At 38.8% G+C, this 20,957-nt stretch overlaps 1 protein-coding gene across 1 annotated transcript in view; it reads left to right on the plus strand.

Moving 5' to 3' along the window:
- The window catches only part of ADCY3 (adenylate cyclase 3), an 88,344-nt gene that overhangs the window by 38,232 nt on the left and 29,155 nt on the right, over positions 1-20,957 (plus strand). Inside the window, exons 3-4 of the mRNA XM_081944294.1 lie at positions 1,107-1,256; positions 19,986-20,116. Coding sequence (XP_081800420.1) covers positions 1,107-1,256; positions 19,986-20,116 — 281 coding nt within the window. The remainder of the gene's footprint in view (positions 1-1,106; positions 1,257-19,985; positions 20,117-20,957) is intronic.

Below are 20,957 nucleotides of genomic sequence, written 5' to 3' on the forward strand. Positions count from 1 at the left end.
AATAAATTGATTAAAGTATTATTTAGGTCTATGTGATTTACCTGTTAGTTTCAAATAAGGATTACCCCTAGAGTGTATGGCTGTCGGGGCGAGGGGGGAATAGAGATGAAACTTATATTTCCATGTACTCAGGAGAAACATTGATGTCAAAATATGATAAACCCCAAAATCTGGAAAATTATATTCCCCCCATTTCTGTATGATAGTCTCAGTTTAAATGAAAGAAATGTAGGTGTTTGTCCTTCCCATTAAAAAAATGTAATACCTTAACAGTATGCTTGAAACAACTTTAATATGTTGGCTTAGGAAAGCTCTAAAAATACTACCAATCTTGAACTGATTACTTATTTTTACAACATTTAGACTTAGTGGTATATTTAGCTTTCTGTTTATATGAATTTTAAGCTGAAATAAGATTCTCAGATTCACAATGCCTTTTTACATAAATAGATTATTCCTATCAAGAAAGAAGATAGGGAAGAAGGCTTAATGGCTAAAGATTACAAACTTGACGGGATGCTCCATGAAATTACTATGTATAGTGTACATTGAAAGATGTATCTGGAAGCAGCTAAGCATACTGTGTGACACAGTATATTAAAGAACAGTTAAGATATGCTCTCCCCAGGGAAAGACATTTTCCCCAAACTATATTCCTGTGCCTTTAGTACAGGGGTGTCAAACTCAATTTCATTGAGAGCTGCATCGGGGTTATGCTTGACCTTGGGGGGGGGAGCAGGGGGGGGGGCATGGCCAGCTCAACATCACTCGGGTTGGAGGTGCCTCTGGTAACCTGACCCTTTGCCAGCAAAAACAGGCTCCCGAACTCCCTTTTTGGCTACGATGGCCTCCTGCAACCTTCTGCCAGTGAAAACTCAAATGGATAAGAAACGGGGCTCAATTGCCTCATCTTCCATACCTCAATATTTTGGAGAAGGGATGGGCAATATATAAACCTCCAGTGTATTCCAGTATGGCTAATGCAGAGGATGAATGGGAGTTGGCATTCATCAGAGTTTGGAAGGCCACCTACTCCACTTCTAGGAAAACAAAAATATTTCTCTTCTGATGACTGATAACTGTAATTTATCCCTTTTTCATTCAAGATCTTATCCAATGTTGCCATCTATCTGTGCACCATCTGTGTGGGTATCATGTCTTACTACATGGCAGACCGCAAGCACCGCAAAGCCTTCCTAGAAGCTCGGCAATCTCTGGAGGTCAAGCTCAACCTTGAGGAACAAAGTCAGCAGCAGGTAAGAATCAAAGAGTTCCATCTGCAGCTTCTACTTTGTTTCTGGCTCATATCCACATGGGCAATTCAAAACTTGAGTTTAATATCTAAGAAAACCCATTTTCTTAGTTTTTGATTTCTAGATTTGTATGTAGATACATATGAATGTGCTTGGCATAATTATTTTTGCATCAAATTTAGTGGGACCATCTCTGAGAAAGTTACTGTCCCAATTCTAGCTTACTTGTGAGAGCCATGTTAGTTTCTATTCAGGGGATTTTGCCTCTTTCCTGGAGTTTAGAACTTCTCATTTAAGCTTGCATCTCATTGGGAGGATTCTTCCTTGTTTATACTATTATAGATTAGCTGCTTTCAGTGAAATCAAGAAAGAGGCTATGGTGACAGTGCTGTTCCCATAGCAACCCATTTCTCTCTATGTGCTACCAAAGAATAACTCTCTCCAGGCCCTCAGTAAAAATGCACTTAATAATCAAGTTATTTTCATTCAGAGCAATTCCCAAAACAAAATTAGAATATGCTTTTGAAGCAGAAACTTCATGAAGATGGCTAACTGAATAAAATAAATCCTCAGTTTACAGAATATTCCTCTCACATGCAGCTTGTCTTCTCTAGTGAGCCTATGCTAAGTTAGACTCCAGTTGTGGGCTCACCATTGAATTAAGTAGAATAGATAGGATGAGCTGAACCCAACAACCTCTCTCAGATGACGCACAGAGGAAGGTTGGATTTTGGCTGAAGGTTTCTAATGTAGCTGGAAGACAAGTCATGTAGAGCTATAAAAATTAAAATTTATATTTTGAATTGTATTGAAAAAATCTATTGGTAACCAGTGCGATACTCATAATATGGATGGAATCCTGTTAAAGAAGCCCTTACCAATCTGTAAGTGAACTACATTTTGGGCCAACAATGGTGTCCAAATAATTCTTCAAAAGGCAGCTCCAAGTTATATCAAAAACTGAGTTATATCTTGGCTGTTCTCAGCATGTCCAACTCATCAGTAATCTGGCTAGATAAGAAAGACAGTAGTCTGATAGGCTTCATCTTTAACCATAAACTGGTACCTAGAGAACTAAAATAAAGATATACCAAGATCTTTCTTTCTGACAGAGTCTGAATCATTCATGTTTGAATTTTCTGCAGTTTAAAACTAGAGAAATAATTCATTCATAGCTCAAAAAGTGGGTTTTGAACCTCTGATTATAATTAAAAATATTTTTTCTGACATGAACATATTTGATTTTCAGAAAAACACGCGTCTGTGGAGTTAAACTTTTGCATATCAGCCATTTCCTTGTACATGCACACTCATTTGCACACGCACACAGGGAGAGAGGGGGGGAGGGAGGGAGGGAGGGAGGGAGAGAAAGTTAATCTCACACAGAATATTGGAGACAGGAGAGAAAAAATATTTAAAATTGTACAGATGAGTTCCTTCTCCTGCATTAATGGTGGCAACAACATTTTTCCTGTGACTATGAGTAATAATGGTAAAATTTAGGGTGGGTGAGACCTGAAAGCTGAAAGCTATTTTGCAAAAGAGGTCAGTAGGTCTTTTGTTTGTCTGTTGTAAACATACAGCAGAATTACAGTATGTCCTAAAACCTAATGCAATGTATTGAACCACATTAAAAAATACTGCAAAGTGATACCAGTTTGAAATGTTGCTTCCCAACATACAGCACAATATTTTTTTCAAAGACATGACAAATGATAGGCTTGTGTTGCCTCCAGTGCAACAAAACAAAACAAAACAAAATAAAACCCTATAAGATACCTTTATCAATTTGTGTTAGGTCTACAGTACAGGGACAAAATTAGTCTTCCACGTCTGTTTTTCTACTAAAGCCTTCCATCCTTTTTCTTCTCCCCCTCCCTTTTATTGTAACATGATAAGTCTAGATATATTATATTATTTCATTGCTGATTATAATGCAGTGATGTTTATATAATATGATTTAAAAATTAGCATTCTATTATTTAAATAGCGCAAATATTAAATTTTAAAAGATAAAAGTAAAAGTTATGTCAGTATTAATTGCCAGGATGTCAGTTCTACAAGGATATATAAAATATATATTGAATATAAAATAAAAATCCACTGCAATTCACATTAAAGTATTAATTTTATGATAATATTTTCAACGTCGAACTTAATATTTAAAAAATTGTATTGTTACTTTTATTTGTATGTGTGTATCAGAGGTGGTATTTAGCAGGTTCTTACCAGTTTTGGAGAACAGTGGTGGAAATTTTGAGTAGTTTGGAGAACTGGTAAATACCACCTCTGACTGGCCCCGTCTATTTTCTGCCTCCCGAGTCCCAGCTGATCGAGGGGAAATGGGGATTTTGTAGCAACCTTCCCCTGGAGTGGAGAGGGAATGGGGACTTTACAGTATCCTTCCCCTGCCACACCCATCAAGCCAAGCCATACCCACCAAGCCACACCCACAGAACTGATAGTAAAAATGTTTGAGTCCCATGACTGGTGTGTATGTATGTTGATAAAAAGAAATAAAAGCTAGATGAAACAAATTTAATAAAAGTTAAAATATTAAAAAGTAGTGTAAAACAGAAAGAGATTTTTTTAAAAATATATTAATTTCCTGTTTTTATACATGTTAATTTGCAATATTTGTAAACATTCAGGCTCTCTTAAAAGCCAGACTATAAGTTGTTATATTTATCGTATTTCTTGATATGTTGTATGCAAGGGAAACAATTCTGCTTAAATTTATTTAAACTTCCGTTGTGTAGATATGCTGTTAGTTTTCCCATTGCTGCGCATTCTTCAGGTTTAAGTTCCCAATTGGATAATTTTCAGGACTGTATTTTTGTGTTAGAATGGATTTCCATGAGGGAGGACAAAGATATAGTGAAATTTGGATAGTTTGTTTGGGAAAAAGGGGGTCAAGATAGTTCATTCATAGAAATTCTTAGATTATATTTTTAATGATGAAAGCTTAGTTTTGCAAGATTTCTCTGTATGGGTGAGAAACAATAAAGGAAACGGCTTAAAAGTATCTCTGCAAGTCTTCCATGATTTTTTTGAACCTGACAGTTTTTCTTCCAGTGTTGAGCAAAATTTATCCTTGGTATATTCAACAGAGATCTCATTAAATTATGGTATTTCTTGTTATTGTTGTCCTCAATTCGGGACTGAGCCTGGTGCCGAAGCCAATGATGGACGCCAGACACGAGGTGCAGGTTTTCTGATTGCTTTTTATTGGAAGTACTCCAAGGAAAAGGGTTCCTGGTCAAAAGACCAAGAATAAAGGATTAAGTGAGCTTTATACATTTTCACTAAAGGTGAAGGTGGAACAAGGTGAGATAACAAGAAATGCCATCTAAATTTTTTTAGTAATAATTCTACAATTTGTTTTATTGGTTTATTGTCCCATTCCTAAGCCTTGGCTAATGAATGCCTCAGGAATTATATAATACACATTTCATTTGCTGTAGGCCTTCTCTATTCCTAACTTTTAGCTGAGGTCTGCAAGTTGTCTAATTCTTGTTACCTTTTATCAGCTTTCTAGCTACCCATAATTTCTACAAGCTTTACACATGCATATTTCATGTTGATAAGCATTATTTGTTCTTGGCAGACAGATCCCCCCCCCCCAATTACAGTCTTCCTGATTTACTTTCAAATGCTTTATTTTAGCATCCAGCCCATCATTATTTTTTCTGTTCCTGATAGGAACAATTGTGGTTTCATTTCAAATTTACATTCCCAAATATACTATGCAGATTTTTTTCAATAATTTTGAGGTCTTTTATAAGTCTTTTATATGTTCTCTTCTGATTTTGCCTAAGTGTTTTGGGGATAAATAACAGTTCAATGAGTATGAGTATGATTTTTCAGCAAGACAGCAGTAATAGGGGAAACTTCTGTCTCCTGTGTTGTAATCTTGATCAGTATTGGGGAATGGGAACTATAATTGTGTTTTGTGTTTCATATTCAAGGATGCTGTTAACTAAGATCTAGTTTCACTTCAGAGGTAAAATAGAACTTACTCCAAATGCCTAAAGATCAAGACAAATTCTAGCCCACCCTTGAGCAGGTGGAGAAGGAATTATATAAAATAAGCAGATATCACTCAGTTTGGTTTCAAAATACAACATTTTTAGTGCATAGTATTTCGGCTGGAGGCTTGTAAACAGCTATGTGCCAAGCACGTTGCTGGATGAAGAGAATACATACTGAAAGATTCAACACAACATTTTCATTTCAAACTGCAAGCAGTTTAACATATATGTTTAACTTGCACTGATAGAGATTACGAGAAAAGAAGACTATTAGAAGAGATTCCTTCCATCTCTTTTAATAAAATAAAATGTCTTTGTTTTCCTTCCATCCCACAGTTCCAATCAGATCTGTCCACTTCTTGTAATTGAACCTTGATGTAAGATGGAGTCACTATGGCAACCCATTTCCAAGACAGCAAAAGGCAAATATTTCCAGACTAGACAAACTGTTGGTATCAGAAAAAATACAGAGAGCAACGAGGAAAGGTTTCTTTGTTGCCCAGGCATAGAGATGAATTTTCTGTATACAATAAACTGATCCCGTTATAAAAGCTTTTGGGTCTGATTCTAAGATAGGCAAGCAAAGAGAATAAAGGCAAGAATGTCTCTGATACATAGTTTGATTAGACCACTTGATTACACACACACACACACACACACACACACAAACACAAACACAGGCTTCCCTTCCTCCCTCTGTTTTCAAGGAGACATAAGAGTTGCAATAGTCATTGACGCCACTGAATCCAATCTATTATTCCAGCTGGTATTCAGGTAAAAGTATCCTCAATGGAGGAATTCTAGCCTTTGCTGAACTCATCCGATGAAAGGGAGCCATCACTCCTGATAATTCAAAATGCTTTTTTTAAAAGAAATGTTTTATTTTGTTCAGTAATCAGGTTGTATGTACACACATTTGCTTTATTGGAATCTTGCTTGTTGAGGGAAATGGTCATTAAGCAAGATGCAACATGATTGTTTGCTCAGTACTGCAATACCTGTACTCCTTGTGGCAGTCATTAAGCAATTTCCCAAACTATTAAGCAGACAGTGCGAAAGAACTGCCTGCCAAAGGGTTTCAGCTCTGCATGGAGCTGAAATCCTCCCAGCAGCTGTTCCTTTTGGTTTTAAATACAAATACAAATACAATAGCAGAGTTGGAAGGGACCTTGGAAGTCTTCTAGTCCAACCCTCTGCCTAGGCAGAAAACCCTATACCTGGAACAGCTTGCCTCCAGAAGTTGTGAATGCCCCAACACTGGAAGTCTTTAAGAAGATGTTGGATAGCCATTTGTCTGAAACGGTATAGGGTTTCCTGCCTAGGCAGGGGGTTGGACTAGAAGGCCTCCAAGGTCCCTTCCAACTCTACTATTGTATTGTATTGTATTGTATTGTATTGTATTGTATTGTATTGCATTGCATTGCATTGCATTGTATTGTATTGTATTTCAGAAAAATGACTATCCAACATCTTCTTAAAGACTTCCAGTGTTGGGGCATTCACAACTTCTGGAGGCAAGCTGTTCCACTGATTAATTGTTCTAACTGTCAGGAAATTTCTCCTCAGTTCTAAGTTGCTTCTCTCCTTGATTAGTTTCCACCCATTGCTTCTTGTTTTACCCTCAGGTGCCTTGGAGAATAGTTTGACTCCCTCTTCTTTGTGGCAACCCCGAGATATTGGAACACTGGTATCATGTCTCCCCTAGTCCTTCTTTTCAGTAAAGTAGACATACCCAGTTCCTGCAACCGTTCTTCATATGTTTTAGTCTCCAGTCCCCTAATCATCTTTGTTGCTCTTCTCTGCACTCTTTCTAGAGTCTCCACATCTTTTCTATGTCGTGGTGACCAAAACTGAATGCAGTATTCCAAGTGTGGCCTTAACAAGGCATTATAAAATGGTATTAACACTTCACGTGATCTTGATTCTATCCCTCTGTTATACAGCCTAGGACTGTGTTGGCTTTTTTGGCAGCTGCTGCACACTGCTGGCTCCTATTTAAATGGTTGTCCACTAGGACTCCAAGATCCCTTTCACAGTTACTACTATTGAGCAAGGTACCACCTATACTGTACCTGTGCATTTCGTTTTTCTTGCCTAAATGTAGAACCTTACTCTTTTCACCACTGAATTTCATTTTATTAGATAGTGCCCAATATTCCTGCAGCCCACCAAAGGTTTAAGGTTTATTTAAGGTTTATTTAATTTATAGACCGCCCCCTCTCCCCGTAGGGACTCGGGGCGGTGTACAGACCGTTCATGATCAAAACAACAAAAACATAACATAAGACATTGAACAAAAACAACACACACATACTGTCTGTATATAAGACCCCAAAACCAATTTAAATAATTAAAAACAATTTTAAAACCCGTTTAAAACCCCAATATAAAATTTAAAAAGCCATCCAGGAAAGTTAGTAATAGATGTTCCCTTTGTAAATGCAAAGATTGTCAGATTCCCTCATGCATTGAGGGAAATCTTTGTGAGGCTACCACAATCTTTAGGATTCACAACATTCAGGTTTTCAGCTCCCATTTCTGCATCCTGCTGAATGATTTCCCGTCCCCTCCAAGCATATGAAGATTTCAGCTCTGTTCCTGCAGGCCAAAGGATTTCAATTCTTCTCTCTTTCTTCTGCTTGCAACCTTTCCCTGCCAGTTTCCCAGCTGAGTTTCTGGGGAAGCCAGCAGAGAAGATTGGAAATAATGATCACAATGATTGCAGGTCACTTGGCAATTGGTCATAAATGCAAGTTGGTTGCCAAGCCCCCAAAATGCAGTCACATGACTTCAGAGGTGGGGCAGTGTGTTATTTTATGACAGACAGCAAAGCTTTGTGGACCATAAAACATCCTTTCCAAGGCTGTCATAATTTTGAATGGCCTTTAAATGAGGGATTGTCAGTTGTATTTGTACATTTTTGTACTGGGTTGGATTGGTTTGTTTTTCCTAGTTATCAGGGTGAGTTTTTTTGGTACTGCAGAAAATGAATTATCAGTTCTGAAATAAAGTTTTGAGCATTGTGAAGCTTTTCGCCATCATTGGTACTGCTTTTTCTCTAAAACTCTCAGCCACTCTCATATTTCATTATCTCTTAGAAAAACTTATACAACCTAGTGGATCCAAAATAATTTCTGTTCACAGTATTGTGGCTTATACAGGCTTAAGAGCACCTTCACTTTACGTCATTTATTATCCTTAGCTATAGAAGAAGTCCCATTTTGCTAGAGTTTAGTGCCAAGAACTGGCTACAGTTCAAAACAAACATCCATACTTGATCATCATTGACCAGTCACTTTTTAAATTAGGTGGCATTAATTACATTTTCAGCTGCACTAACAGTTCTTTAGAAGTGCATGTTTGTTCCTGGAACTGCAGATTTAGTGTCTGAGTGCACATTTAATTTTAAACAGTTGATGGTAGCATCAGAGAACAGATCTATAATTTTTTGTAGTTTCACTTACCTGAATAAAAAGACAGAACAGACAGAAATATAAGCCCAGAAATAAGGCTTATAAAAAGTCAACAGGATAAAAGCTGTTATGGCAGTTTGATCTGTTTGGGTAGAAGGCATAAGAAATAAAGTTATAGTAGTGTCAAAAGTTTAATTGATATCATTTGGTCACTGATTGCATTGTAGCCAAGTTGTGTTCTTGCTAACTATAAAAACAATGCCGTTTCTTCTTTGTTTTCCATTTCCTGAGTAATAAACAGTGTGATCTCCTGACTGAAAGTGTCTGATCCCATCACAATTTGTTGATGCCTAAGATGCCACTTTGTAGTTGTCTCATTTCATCTTTCATTGTATTGATCTTTCCTATGTTTTCATTTCATGTTCTTACATTTCATGTTCCAAGTCTATCTTTGCAGTTTCAGATTTTCTTTTCCTGTGTGACAACTTCAGATTAAATTCAATTTGAAATCAACAGAATGTGCAAGCAGGATTTGTGCCTTGTGATTGATGACTGGAATGTCAAAGTTGGAAACAATATAGAGGAAAATATACCGTAGTTGGATTCTGTGGCGTAGGAAATTGAAGCAGGAGACCAATTTAACAATTTCTGCTACTCCAATAAACCCTTCATAGCTAAAAGTGCCTTCAAATAACTCAACCAACACCTCTATACAAATCAAATTGACTGGGAGAGGAGGCGCTGACGTGGCGATGATACGACGCACCATCTTGGAGCTCCAAGATCACAGTCGTTATTTCTGTCATTGGATGGTCCTAGAGATGGTGATAGAGAAGAGCACGCCCTGCTGATCTCAAGGACACCGCAAAGTGCCTGATCCATCTAGGAAAAGCTCTTTTTTCCGACAACAGAAACACAGTGTCAAGCTCTGCTTCGCTTGCTTGCTTTCGGCTGCCATTGGAAACGGGGAGGGTAGGGCATGGTATTTGGGATGGGAATAAATGGTACAGGAGTGATAGTCAAAAAGGGAGTTTTGTCTCACCATCTTCTGCGCATGCTGATGGCTGATGTTTGGACTTGGTCAAGGCCAACCGTCCTGCATACCAACCTGATGATGTTTCTTGGAGATGCAACCCACATGACACCCAGGGGAGTTGCAGATTGGGCAATGGAGTGGAGATTGTTGGAGGGAGAGGGCTGGGCAAATGTTTGATATGTATGATTTCGCGCTTTTCTGACTCAGACCTTGCTTTACTTCGCTGCTATCTATTCATAACCAGTAAAAGTACTTTTAATTCCACAAACAATGGAGTTGGGAGGTTTCTTTCTTGTTAACTGAAGGAGGCACACCTGACACGCAGCCTTGAAGCTGCTGAAGTTGGGACAGCTCCGGAATGGAAACAAAGCGGAAGAGAAAGTGTGTTGAATTGGTGAGGAAATTTTATTATTAGAAAAGAGACTACTCAGTTATGAAAATCATAATTAAATTAAAATTGAAGACAGAAGAAAATAAGCAGCAAGATTAAGCTACATTAAACTTACTGTGTTATTTTTCTTTATTTTTCTTTTTACGGATGGAATTTCTGCAAATGTTTCCTATTTTTTAAATTGGATGGGTTAGTGATTGAAGAAGGTTCTATGTGTTATGTGTTGTCTGTCTTTGTCTGTCCAAAAAAGAAAAATATTCTTTTAAAAAAAAGAGAGAGAAGAAAAAGGAACAAGAAATGATATTCAACGATTTTTGGGTTTGTGGAAATACCAAAAATATTGGTAAATAAATTAAGAGCTGGAAGAGACACCGGAAACAATAGAAGAAGAGAGGAGGAGAGAAAATGAGAGGGAAAGGAGGAAAGGAAGTGAGAGGCGAGGAGAGGAAGATGGAAAGGAAAAAGGAGAGAGGGTAGGAAGGGGTAGGGGAAGAGAGACGTAGGGGAAAGGTAAGGGAAGAAGGAAGGGAAAGGAAAGGAGGGAGGAAGGAAGTAGAGAAGGGAGGGAGGGAGAGAAAGGAAGAGAGGAGAGAAAATGAGAGGGAAAGGAGGGAAGGAAGAGAGGTGAGGAGAGGGAGATGGAAGGGAGAAGGAGAGAGGGTAGGAAGGGGAAGAGGAAGAGAGAAGGAGGAAAGAAGGAAGGGAGAGGTAAGGGAAGAAGTAAGGGAAAGGAGAGGAGGAAGGAAGGAAGTAGAGATGGGAGGGAGGGAGAAAAGAAAGGGAGAAGAATGTGGTGTCAAAACAGGGAAGGGATGGTAAATAAAGCAACCCAAATGAAATATTATAATATTATAAATGGAATGACAAATGTATAATGACGAATGCAAAAAAGAATAATAAATATGTGAATGTATACCTATTGTATATAGAGAATAAAAAATTAAAAAAACTTTTAAAAAAACAAGTCAAATTGACAACATTATTGCTAAAAACAGGTGGAGGAGCTCAATTATAGCATCAAAAACATGGTCAGATAACTGACTGTGGAACATGTGCAAGTTCCAAATTAAGTTAAAGAAGAAGAAGAAAACTAATCAATTTCAGTAATATGATCTTGACCATATATACACATCATTTTTATGGAAAATTGCTTTGAAGTCCTGAATCTCATTGATAGACTAACAGAGCAATTATGGAATTAACTTAAATAATCTGTTAAAGAGGAATGTGAAGAGAGATTGCCAAAAATGAAGAAAAAGTAGAAAGCAAATTAGATGTCAGAACAGACCATATAAATTGCCAAGAAGATAAGATAATCCAAAACCAAGAAAGGCAAAAACCTTAGAAAGGTCTCTGAAGATAGAAACATAAAAAACAATTCTTTCAAAAGATTGCTGAACTCCTCAATTTGATATGCCCAAAGATGCCAATGGACATCTTTGAGTAATTGATTCAAAAGAGATTAAACTAAGATGAAAGAAGTATACTGAAACATTACACAGTAGAGATATGAGCATCCAAGATACTTAGTTAGATATTCCCTTACTTAAAAGAGCCCCTAGTTTTAGAAGATGAAGTTTGATCAGCACTCCTGTCATCACTAAGTTGGAAGGCTACAGGAACTGAAGGAATGCCTTCTGAAATATGGCAATCAACAGAAAAACAATCAATAAAGGTTCTTGCCAATTTATTAGCAAATATGAGAATGACACAGTGGCCAATAGGTTTGAAGAGGCCAATCTGCATTCTAGTACTAAAAACAAAAGGAGCCTTACAGAGTGGGTAAACTATGTTCCTAATTTCATCTCCAACACAGAATGCAACCTTGCATGGGAGAAGAGAAGCAAGATGTTGAAGCTGGTTTTAGAAAAATGAGACTGACATGCACAGATAATTGAAAAAGCCAAAGAATAGCAAAAAGAAGTCAGTATGTGCTTCACTGATTCTAAAAAGGCCTTCAATTGTGTCATGTCAAGCTGTGGAATGTGCTCAGAAAAATGGGAATTCAGAATATCTCATTGTCCTCACCTCATGAAGCCGCAATGCAGTGAAACTGATTTGCTCCAGGTTGGCAAAGCACTGTGACAAGGTTGTATCCTGTCCCCTTACTTGTTAAACCTATACGCTGAATATATTGTATATTAAAGGAAGCTGAATTGAAAGAAGATGAGTATGATTTTAATATTGGAGGAAGAAACATCAATAAAATGCATTACACTAATGATGCTGCCCTGCCAATAAAAAATTTAAAGGATCTGCCAGCTCTAGTATTCAAAGTTAAGGAGCAAACTGAAGAAACAGGATTAACATTAAATATAAAGATGATCAAACTATTGACAACAGATCAAACAACCAGCTGTAGAATTGGCAATGAAGATACTGGATAGCATAAAGATGATCTGACTATTGACAACGGATCAAACAACCAGCTTTAGAATAGGCAATGAAGATACTGGATAGCATCTGCCTTTTAAAACAACCATCAACAAGAAAAACAAGAAGTCAAGATATATACCACAGACTCTACATTCAGTAGAGCAGCAATTAAGGCATTGAAAAATATATTCAGATGCCTTAATGTGTTTATAACTACAAAGATCAGATTTGTGTAAATCATGGTATTCCCCGTGACACTCTGCAGAAATGAAAGTTGACTTTGAAGAAGCAGGAAAGAAGAGTATTGATGCCTTTGAATGTTGCTATTGGAGAAGATGCCTTAGAATACCATGGACACCCCAAAAACCCTAATCAATGGACTAACAAATCAACCCAGAATTTTTACTTGAGGCACAAATTAATTAAGCTCAAATTATACTATTTTGGACACATCATATGAAGACTTTGCTCTCTGGAAAAAGTCCTAAGTGCTGGGAAAGGCAGAAGGAAGCAGAAGAAGAGGATGAAAAGTGGCAGGATGGATGGACCCAGTTAGAGTGGTGATGTGTACAGTGTTGGAAAACTTGAAAGACCAGGTTAAGCCAGATCATCATGGAGCAAAGGTTACCTATGTGGTTGTTAGGAGTTGGATCCAATGACAGTGGCAATGGGTGCAAGAGGGAAAGTAAACTGAACCTTCATCCAGATAAACTGAATGTGTTTCTAATTGATGTAAAAAAAAAAGAACAGGGAATAAACGACCACCCAACTATTCCTTATTTATTATATTATATTTGTTTGTTTTTTAGTTAGTGTAATCTATGGATTTTTATTTATTCTTAGCTATATAGAATCAAAGACATGGTTCTAAAGCTGCTCAATCAATCGTTGTAACCCTAAAGCAGGGGTGTCCAAACTTGGGAACTTTAAGACTTGTGGACTTCAACTCCCAGAATTCCCCAGCCAGCCATGCTGGCTGGGGAATTCTGGGAGTTGAAGTCCACAAGTCTTAAAGTTCCCAAGTTTGGACACCCCTGCCCTAAAGTCTTTCCCCCTCACTATTCCATTATGCTTGGCTATATTCCATCTGGGCTGGAAAGAGGCAGGGTTAGGCAATATTATCAAGGTTGTCAACATTTTAAAGTCAGTAGTTCTGCAATGTTTAGGAATCAACCTTACATTACTTCATGTAGCTTAATACGGCAGTTATGTTTTGTACCAATTATATGTTGGAAATATCTTTAGGGATAGTCCCATGTAGAATACATTGCAGTAAACCAGCAAATGTCTATGGAGATTCTCAGTCATCCAGGTGATGGTTGTCCCACAGGTGCTTTTTTCAAGAGGCAACTGGACTTTCTAGTTTTTCTTTGAAGATGTTTTGCTTCGCATCCAATAAGCTTCTTCAGTTCTGACTCATCCAAGAAAACCATCCAAGTAAATCAGCAGCTTTGTCATCTGTTCATTTAAAGCATGCATTATCGGTGAGGCTGGCCATTCAATCAAAATATATCTTTAACGGTTAGGCTCCAGTGTAATAATACTGGAAAAATTGAGAAAATGTAATACGGTACTATATTCCCTAAATAAATTTGCATAGAAATATTCTGCTCTTAAATAATATGCTGCAATTCAAATAAACACACACAAAAAAATCATCCAGTTATGATAAGCATGGATGTTGCCTTTCATGTTATGTTGATTTATAGTGATTTCATTTTTTTCCATTTTGCAAACTGTATTTGTGTTGGTTTTTTTTAAAATGAGAAGCTATGTATGTGTTTATTTTTTTCTTTTACAATATTAGGCAGCTACATTAACATAATTCTTAGATATATACATGTAAAAAGAAGAGACAAAATACAAAAATTTATTTTTATTTATTTATTTCTTAGATTTTTAGACCGCCCCTCTCCCAAAAAGGGACTATCTATCTATCATGTAAATAAAAAGTCAGGTACTATAGATGTGAAAATGTATCATATATAAGGAATACACCAGGTTATAATCCATTGCTATTAATGTAAATCATACAATATAGCCAAACTTTTGGTGGTGGTTCCAGCTTTTGAAATCTCATTCGTTTAACTTTATGTGTGATTTTATTTCCCTAATGTTGCAATTGAAGAGATTTTACTAATGCACCATATTTTTGTTATTAGAAGTAGGGAAGTATAATTTTTTATTTAACATCATTGTAATGCAAACTGTATTTAATTCATATGTCAACTAATGATATTCTGCAGGCTATATTTTCTCATTTAGAAACTGGAACACGCCTTGGTAAAATTGTCCCTTAAACTCTAAAACTGATGTTATTGTTTTAACCGTACTGTATAAACTGTATATCATGTATACTGTATATATATCGTAGTTGGGTAACTACAGGTAGTCCTCAGTTTACAACCATTTTTAGTGACCATTGAAAACAGCACTGAAAAAAGTGATTTATGTCCGTTTTTCACACGGCCATTGCAGTGTTCCCAGCCAGTTACCAACATGCAGTCAATGATGGAAACTAGATTCACTAAACGACCACACGACTCACGTAACAACTGCAATGATTTGTTTAACAACTGTGGCAAAAGTGTTGTAAAATGAGACACGACTCACTTAACAACAACCTTGCTTAGCAACAACAGACATTTTGAGCTCAGTTATGGCTGCAAGTCGAGAACTACCTGCATTTACTCCCATCAGTGGAGAGGTGCTTTCTCTCCTCGCACCATCGTGTCTGTAGCTTCTCTTCCACTGGTTGCAGATAGCAGATTGTCAGTGATTGAGAAAAAAAAACTGTACAGTGGTCGGCATGGTAACTTTAAGTATCAGTTTCCTCTTACCATAAAATGAAGGAAGAGTCAATATGTGCTCATGAGCCCCAGCAGCTTTGCTCTTGAGGGGAGTCTTGTTGTTTGCCTGCTGAATATTCTTATGTGACCGTGTTTCAGGACTACAATGAAGTGCAAGTGATTAAAATGTTAGGAGTATATTTTATTGCGCTGGTTTTTAGAGTTAGGTGATTGGCAACATCTAACCCAGTGGAATTTCAAAAGTGGAAATCCCAGGCAGACAAATAGCACATGGTGTTGTTATCTAAATGAAAATGCTTTTTTGGATGGTAGAATTATTCTGATGCGTTCATCAAAGAAAATAATTTACTTCTTTGTATAATGTTGCCCTTCATGCTTTGTGGTCTCAGCTTATTTTGTAAAGCCGCTTCTGCAGGAGTGGCCCAGAAGTACTGCTGGTCTCAATGTAGATTCCTATCAGATAGAGCAGTGATGGCATGCCACAATTGTGCATGCCCACACCAAGTCAATCCTCCCTGCCCCCCACCCCCACCCCTCCCAAGGCTCCGGAGGCTTTCCTGAAGCCTGGGGAGGGTGAAAACTGCCTTCCCCAGCCCCCTGAAGGCTCTCTGGAAGTCAGAAACAGATTGTTTCCAAACATCCGGTTGGCCCGTTGGGGCTGTTTTTTGCCCTCCCCAGGCTTCAGGAAAGCCTCCGGAGCCTGGGGAGGGCAAAAAAACAGCCCCAATGGCCAACCGGAAGTTTCTTCCCGAACGAACCGAGCTGATGACTGGCGTGCCAGCAAATATGGCTCTGTGTGCCACCTATGGCATGGATGCCATTGGTTCGCCATCACAGTTCTATTTTACCTTGTAATGCCAAACATTTATCTTTCCATGGTTCTTGGTGCCAGTTCCACTATCTTGAACATGCTAAGCCCACAACCTCAAAAAAAAAAACCCCAACCAACCCTTTAGTGATTGTATTAGATGCTGTATTCATTTTGTGATGGCTTAGCATATATTTAATAGTTTTGTATGGTGCACTGGATAAAAGTATTGTATTTTTCCTTTTGTTTTATATTCTGTTGTACACAGGTAATTTTACGAAGCTTGTAGAAAATAAAGGAAGCAAGCAGGAAAACTAATTCAATTAGGTTACTGTATTCTGTAGAGTGTAAAACATAGTTAACTAAATTGGTTTCTTCTAGAAGGAAGTCAAAAAAGGGGGGAGGGTAGGTTCTGTAAAGGAATCGAAAGGGAGTGCAAGATCAGTGTTTCTCTGCTATGATGCCTCTAGGACCGTGATGGCAAACCTATGGCACACGTGTCCGAAGTGGCATATGGAGCCATGTCACCTGGACGCTCGGCATCACCCCCGTTCCTCTTCCTAATTTATGGCATGCATGCGCATGCGACGATCAGCTCGCCTTTGTGCGTGCAGCAGTGCCGGAAACCGGAAGAGCTGGTCCTCTGTTTTCCGGTGGCAGCATGCACACCAGCCAACTGATCGGCACCTGCGCATACGCGGCAAATAATCTGAAGAATTGCTGACCCGCATGCATGCGCGCTCCGGGAACCAGAAGTATATTTTCCAGCGCGCGCATGCCCCCTGGGAAGCTCCTCTTCCCAGAGGGCATGCCATCACTGAGATAGAAAGGCCTGCACATCAGTTAGAGAAGAAATGAAAGCATATGATATTATCAAGGGCGTAAAAGAATTAAAATGGAAATGGGCTGGTCGCATAGCAAGAACTGATGGCAGGTGAACCAAGGCAGGCATAGAATGGATCCCGTTTGATTAAAAAGCGTCCATGAAAGAGACCTAAAACAAGGTGAACTGATGACCTCAGCAAGTATTGCAGGCCCAATTGGCAAAAGAAAGCTTATGATTGTATTGGTTGGAAACATGCAGAAGAGGCCTTCATCCTTCAGTGGCTAAAATGATGATGATATACACTACTGTATATATTGCATATACGCACTGTATACTGAATGTGTGCGTGTATACATATACAGTGCGTACACACACACACACACACTCAACACACAAACACCACCTCCACATACAGTATCTTAATTCTGAATATTGTTTTCTGTCTAGGTTTTTATTTCCTAGGTTTCTGATTGTATAGTTCAACAGCCAGAAGTGACGTATGCAACTTTTGGGGAAAAAAAAGTAATTAAATATTTGCTTCACATCATGTAAGCACCCATGAAATTCTGTGGCAGATGTTACACTAAGTTCTATGCTATCTATACATGCAGTATAGTCAGGTTCAACGAAGTTCCCTCCACCCCTTTTTTTGTTTGACTTTGGAATGTGTGCCTGGTGAAGCCTTTGAAGATATTGTGTTGTGTAGCCATTTAATGGTTGAGGAGCTTGTAGGGTGAATGCTAATACTGTTGGCAATTAATGGGATGGGTCTGAAAGAGTGCCAAGAGAGTTCGAATGGGTGATGTTTTCTGTTGCTACTGCTGTTGCCATTCAAATGCTCCTGGGGGATTCTCAGAAGGGAAACAGTGGGGATAATGTGATGCTTCAGTTTTAATGAGCAGTTGAGATATAGGAAGGAAATTGAAGATGAAGCTGAGTTCTTTGCTTTGATGGCCAATCTGGTTAGCCTGGTTGAGATTTTCCTTGCCCATCTTTTACTGTATACCACACCCTTGTCTCGTCTTGACAATTGGGGTCAGCTTGAGTTTTTCTTACTACTTTCGTCCTTTTTAAAGGGACTCAGTAGCTCCGTGGCTAAGACGCTGAGCTTGTCAATCAGAAGGTCGGTAGTTCAGCAGTTCAAATCCCTCCGCATAACGGAGTGAGCTCCCGTTACTTGTCCCAGCTTCTGCCAACCTAGCAGTTTGAAAGCATGTAAAAAATGAAAGTAGAAAAATAGGGACCACCTTTGGTGGGAAAGTAACAGCGTTCCGTGCCCCTTTGGCTTTTAGTCATGCTGGCCACATGACCACGGAGATGTCTTCGGACAGCACTAGTTCTTAGGCTTTGAAACGGAGATGAGCACCGCTCTCTAGAGTCAGGAATGACTAGCACATATGCATAGGACTCCTTTTTGCTTGTATAATAATTTCAAAATATTTACTTCTTTATTAACTTCTTGGCTCTCTTCAGTTGTAACTATTTCTGCTGGTCCTCCAATTGAATTTGCACATTGGATCCTGGATGTAGTTCTGGCAGATTGTGACTTCCATGTTGGTAATCAAGTTGAATATACTTTTGCTTTTGCAGTGCACAGGACACAAATTTGGAATCTGGAATCAAGCTTGAAGTAGCATAAGTTCATTTCCAAGACCACCTATTTTTAAATGTGTTGGATTCAAGTAAATGACATAGATCAGAAATTAGGAATGGCTCTTCTTTTCATAGAATTTGCTTTGCAACATGGTCCGCTATTTCTCTCTCCCACTATTTTTTTGGGGGGGGGATAATAGGGGTTGATTTTAATAAGCTTCTCTGCAAAGAGTGAACATTTTAAATCTGTGAGTTCTGAAGTAGCGACTGAGGACAATCGAGCTTAAAAGATTTCCCATGATTGACATCTCACAGTATCAGTAACGATTGATGACAGTTACATTTTTATGACCTAAGTTCTTAGCTGAAAATACTAGTTTCACTTCTTTTCCAATATCTCTCTGCAGTGATATAACTACAGTATTGGGTGCTCTTTTTACAGTTTTTCTGGCAAAGTTCACAATCTGCTATTCATTTATTAAGCTGAACTGTATTTGCAAAACAAACAGTCTACTAGTGCATTCCCTGCATTTAGTACTGCCTAAATAGTCCTGATGACGTTTTTCCATTAGAGTAGCAGCTCTATCATCATTCAGATTTTGCATAATGCAAAGAAGAGATTTCATTTGGTAGGCACGTTGTGTGTATGTGATGGTCAACCGTTTTCTATGCAATTCAATTCTATCTGTAGCAGAGGTGGGTTGCTCCCGATTTGGCCTGGTTTCGCCAAACCGGTAGTGGTGATTTGGCAAACCGGCAGCAACCCAGGCTGGCCACCCCCCTGAACCGGTTCCCTGGTCTCTTCTGCTGTTGCTGGCATGTTTCTGTGCATGTGCAGAACAATTTACAGTCAACTGTGCACGGGCGAGCAATGTGCAGCGGGAGCCCCCCCCCCCCGCACCTGCGCAGCAAACCAGTTCCAACTGGTACAGAAACCCACCCCTGATCTGTAGAGCTGGGTCAGAAACCATAATGCAGAACACATGGGACTCCTTTAACTGCCTTTTGTGATACCTCCATTTGAGTGCTGCTTTTCCTTCATGATTCCTAACTATCAGCTGCCAAAAGCCACTCTCATGATTTCAGAATATGATAATCAATGCCAGATCAGTTGGTGATTATGCCAGAAGTACTACAAAAGTTCCTTATCGTGACAATTGGCCCAGAAGACTACTGTGACAGATGCTGCTGACAGGTTCTTCTTGGCAGTGCATAAGTCATCAGAGTCTGGAGCAAGCACTCCCAAATTGTTCACATCTGGAAGAACATTTCTGCATGAAAGACATAATTTTGAGCTTTCATTCATTCTCACTTTGAGATAAGGGAAAAATCCCCACAGTAGCTGAAATCTCTTCTACATGTTTCTGGTGTAATCTGCTGCAGTATTAATCTCACCCTTAATAATTCTTCTATCTTTTCAATACGCCTATTTATTTTTTTCATTTTAGGAAAGTTTGATGCTTTCAATTTTGCCCAGACATGTAGCGGATGAAATGCTGAAGGATATGAAGAAAGATGCAAGCCAAAAAGAATTGCAGCAGTTCAACACCATGTATATGTACCGCCATGAAAATGTCAGGTAACGAATGTGGCTCTTTTAAGGAGGATATTCTGTAGATCAGAGTTCCCCAATCTTTCTGGGTTGGTGGCCCAGAGGGGGGGAGGGGCAGGCGCCTTTACCTGCACATGCACAAATGCCCCCTCTTGTGTGAATTGGGCCGCAAGCGCGCATGATGCTTGCAGCGATGCTAGTGCCCATGTGATACTCACAGCAATGCTAGCACCCATGTGACGCTTGTGGTGACGCTAGCGCCCACATGATGCAATGTACAATGCTCGCGGTGATGCTAGCATGAGTAGGGAGTGAGAGCACACGCGTACACAGGGCAGTCACTCACGTGGCCTGTAGTGGGGCATGGCTGCTATGCTGGTACTGACAAGGCCATCTCCTGGATCAGTACACAATAAGAGAAAATAAAATCCAATGCTAAGCCATTATTTGAAGTAAATCTTTATGGGTACAATGAGTGTCTCTAGAGGAAAAGGTAATTACATAATTCAGCTATGACACAAAGCATAGTTCGAGCAAAATAACTTTCCAAATTCATCACAATGTAACATGCAGCTCAGAAGCAGAAGGAATAATATAATTATTGTGCTTAGTGTTGCAATAAAACAACAGAGCAAAAGTGGACAATTGTTTTCTTCATGACACTCTATGCAAACTGGTTTGCATTTCTCCAGCAAGCATCTTGAGCCTCTACCACTGAAATCCTAACAGCCAAATATGGGACTTTGTGGTGGTGATGAGAGTTTTAAGAACGGGAATGGAATGGTGTGACACTGGGAGGCCTCCTGTTCCCAACCCTACCCTTACACGCTTCCTAAAACTGAACAAAATTAGGTAGGTCATTTCAATG

The sequence above is a fragment of the Natrix helvetica genome (genome assembly GCF_964273705.1).
Source record: "Natrix helvetica genome assembly, chromosome: 2".
Taxonomy (NCBI): domain Eukaryota; kingdom Metazoa; phylum Chordata; class Lepidosauria; order Squamata; family Natricidae; genus Natrix; species Natrix helvetica.